This window comes from Etheostoma cragini, chromosome 14 (assembly GCF_013103735.1).
Source record: "Etheostoma cragini isolate CJK2018 chromosome 14, CSU_Ecrag_1.0, whole genome shotgun sequence".
Taxonomy (NCBI): Eukaryota; Metazoa; Chordata; class Actinopteri; order Perciformes; family Percidae; genus Etheostoma; species Etheostoma cragini.
The window spans coordinates 605316-607692 of record NC_048420.1 but is presented as its reverse complement, the minus strand read 5'-3'; the positions used below and the strand labels follow the sequence as shown (position 1 = coordinate 607692).

The 2377-nt window shown below is 44.8% G+C and overlaps 1 protein-coding gene across 1 annotated transcript in view; it reads left to right on the top strand.

Moving 5' to 3' along the window:
- The window catches only part of tac1 (tachykinin precursor 1), an 8015-nt gene extending 6278 nt beyond the window's left edge, over positions 1–1737 (top strand). The window contains exons 4-5 of the mRNA XM_034891914.1: positions 981–1037; positions 1156–1737. Coding sequence (XP_034747805.1) covers positions 981–1037; positions 1156–1202 — 104 coding nt within the window. The 3' untranslated portion in view covers positions 1203–1737. The remainder of the gene's footprint in view (positions 1–980; positions 1038–1155) is intronic.
- The last annotated feature ends 640 nt before the right edge of the window (positions 1738–2377 follow it).

The window sequence follows — 2377 nt, the reverse complement described above, 5'->3', positions numbered from 1 at the left end:
CCCCACGGTCACGACACGCTGCCGCCACGGTCACGACACGCTGCCGACATGCTGCTGCCACGGTCACGATACGCTGCCACCACGGTCACAACACGCTCACGACACGCTGCCGCCACGCTCACGACACCATCGAGTCCATTGATGCTCAAATGCTCTGAATGGTAAACAGCTACCACCAAACACCACCTGGTCATACCCCCGGCATTCTAGTTTGAGACCAGATGAGACCAGATGAAGACTTTATTGTCTGTTCACACAGAAAAATAGGTTGCTTTTTCACAGCTTTCCTCTCTTCAGGCCTCGACTCGACAGTCTGATGAGGACTAACCCCCTGGTTGGTCGGAGTGGCGTTACCATACCTGGTACCTCCTAGACCGCGGTGCCCTGTCCTCCTTTCTCCATTACAGATTAGTAACGCCTCATGCGTGAGGTGAGCGTGGCTGGTCGTCATAGCAGCAAACTGTAGCAGGTCCCAGGGACTTTTTCTCCTAATAGAAAACCAAAATGGCGAGTGGAGTCAAGCAGGTGGGAAAACACCCTGCACCCGATAATGACGGGACGCAACTAAACTTTGTTGTTTGTTTTAATAAAATCTTCAGAATCACTGGACTAAATGGTTTTTTGGTTTTATATATTACAGAAAATGAAAATGTTTGGATTGTATTTACACCCTGACAGTGTAGAGAGAGATGTGGAACAACATTTAGACCAATGTGTAGGGGGACAGAATTTACAGAAAACACAACTCTTAAATTATTAAATACAAGGGGAAATAATAATTCAAACTACAAAATATAATATTGAAGATCAGATAAGAATTAACAGTAGATTTTTTTCTGAGGGGGGCTTGGGTAAAGCTGACCAAAGAATTCTGGTTCCGGCCCTGGTCCCAGTCAGCTAAAAGAAAAACGAATGCTGTTCAGTTACGAGACATGTTGGTTTAAGAGGAAAGTATTTAATGAAAATCTCTTATTTTGAAGGGCATAAAGTCAACTCTTTTGTTGGACTGATGGGGAAAAGAAGCCAAGAGGAGCCAGGTAAGTTCAAGTAAATTCTGCTCCTGTCTCAAGACGCTACTTTATTAATGAAAGTAATAAAAGGACTACAGATTGAGCAAAATGTGTGCTAATGCTAACGAGCTCCCTCCCTCTGCAGAATCCTATGACTGGAGCACAATACGGACGTACGACCAGCGCCGCTGAACAGTCACGCCCCCCCCCCCCCAACCGCCTGCACCTCTTCTAGCCATTCCTGATCCATGGGAGGGGTCCCTGATGCTGGTTTTGTTTTCTCCAAACTGTGTATAGCTGTTAGTTGAACACCAATGGTTCTGTTTCCCCATTGTAGTGATGTAGCAGTGCTGTGACTGTGCCAGGTTAGATGTTTTGTTTTTTAACAGCAGAAGGTAGACCAGGCGAGAGGAGGGCACCAGGGTTTCATTATCAATGTTTCTGTGAGCCATTTTAAACCATCTGCCATGCTACAAAGACTAAATGTTACTGTGGACCATCAACGCAGGGCTGTACCTCCAGGGTACGCTGAAAAGTGCACTGCCAACGTCACTGCATAGTGCCTCATGACGGTTTCATCGCAACTGATTGTTCTCTAAATCCTACACACTGGGACAGTTTCTCACTTTGGCTTTCGAATGACTTTAGAAGACCTGGACATGTGGTGGATTTAACAAATGTAATAGTGATTTAACAAATATTAAAATTATTTTCTTTACTGGTTCAACTTCAGCTTGCAACTTGTGAATTCATTGTGATACAGTGATAAAATCCACTGGTGACCATCTTATTTTTTAGGGATTCATTTTTGGTTATTTTAGGCCTTGACTGGACAGAGGAAGACATGGGGGGGGGGGGGGGGTAACATGCATTAAAGGGCCACAGGTTGGGGTCAAACCTGCAGCCGCTGCATCGAGGAGTAAGCCTCCTTATATGGGCGCTCATTCAACCAGGTGCACACTCCAGGTGCCTGCTGGTGAGCATCTTAAAGGTGAAGGAAGGGCGCTCTCTGGTGGTGGACAGAGGCACTACACAACGCATGCTTCAACAACATTGTGCCAAAAGGTACATTTATTTTAGCAGCAATTCATTTGAAACTCAAAGAATTAGTACAGAAGACAGCAAAACAGACCCAAAATGCTTACAGTAGGAAAATTACAAAAACTAAAAATACAGTGACTGCAATCAGACACAACGGTGATGGAAGAAAACCCCTTTGAGAATAATGAAGCTTGAAATGTTCAATGTTTCCTCAGAGTTTTCTACTGACATGTTGTGCTGTAATGCTTAATGAGTTGTAGTATACTATCAGGCAAACTCAGTCCATCTCCCGTAGTTCTCCCTCACATCTCCACACTCAGCTGGGG